This window comes from Sardina pilchardus, chromosome 21 (genome assembly GCF_963854185.1).
Source record: "Sardina pilchardus chromosome 21, fSarPil1.1, whole genome shotgun sequence".
In the NCBI taxonomy this organism is placed as follows: domain Eukaryota; kingdom Metazoa; phylum Chordata; class Actinopteri; order Clupeiformes; family Clupeidae; genus Sardina; species Sardina pilchardus.
Genome location: NC_085014.1, coordinates 3,949,320 through 3,950,155, shown reverse-complemented (window position 1 = coordinate 3,950,155; position 836 = coordinate 3,949,320). Strand labels below are relative to the sequence as shown.

The 836-nt window shown below is 39.7% G+C and overlaps 1 protein-coding gene across 2 annotated transcripts in view; it reads right to left on the bottom strand.

Moving 5' to 3' along the window:
• Positions 1-402: 402 nt before the first annotated feature.
• The window catches only part of lipca (lipase, hepatic a), a gene marked incomplete at its 3' end in the record, with an annotated part of 30,296 nt that continues 29,862 nt past the window's right edge, over positions 403-836 (bottom strand). For both annotated transcript variants that reach the window (XM_062525170.1, XM_062525171.1), the window contains 1 exon segment: positions 403-602. In XM_062525170.1, the coding sequence (XP_062381154.1) occupies positions 482-602 (121 nt within the window).

Genomic DNA, 836 nt, shown 5'->3' with positions numbered 1-836 from the left:
TTGTTATTTAAATAGTAAAAAAGTAATTTTGAACAATCAGTTAGCCAATTGTTTAGTCTTCTTTATGGGGAATTAATTTGTCATTTAGAATGGAGAGAATTACACTCATAGTCATAACAGGAACTTTTCTGTTTAATTTTCACCAATAGTAAAATAAAGTGATACAGTGTAATAAGACATGTTATATAATACAATAGACTTTGTACATACATGATATGCATACAACAGCATAGCGTGCTTTAGATAAAGGATTTACATCACAGATGACAACTCCCAAAAACATCAAAACATCACAGGTATTCGGTGTTGAATTGAACGCGTTTCCACAATTTCAAAAACACCCACACACATCACATTGAGTTGAAAGCGTTTCCACGATTTCTGTCAGTTGATGCTTTTTTTTATATATATATATAAATTTCCCAGCCAGCACTAGAGGTTGATTTTGAAGGACAGGCGTGATCGTGATGTCACATCCTGTTTAGCGGCTGTGTATCCTGGCGCGCCGGTGCTTCTGCCGCTCCACCTGGCAGCGCACGAACACCTTCTGCTCCGCCGGCTGGATGTGCACGCCGTCCTCCGTCTGGGCGCAGAACCACGTCCTGCGGGAGAGCACATCACCGAGACTATTATACCTACACACACACACTTATATACCTACACACACACACTTATATACCTACACACACACACTTATATACCTACACACACACACTTATATACCTACACACACACACTTATATACCTACACACACACACACTTATATACCTACACACACACACACTTATATACCTACACACACACACACTTATATACCTACACACACACACACACA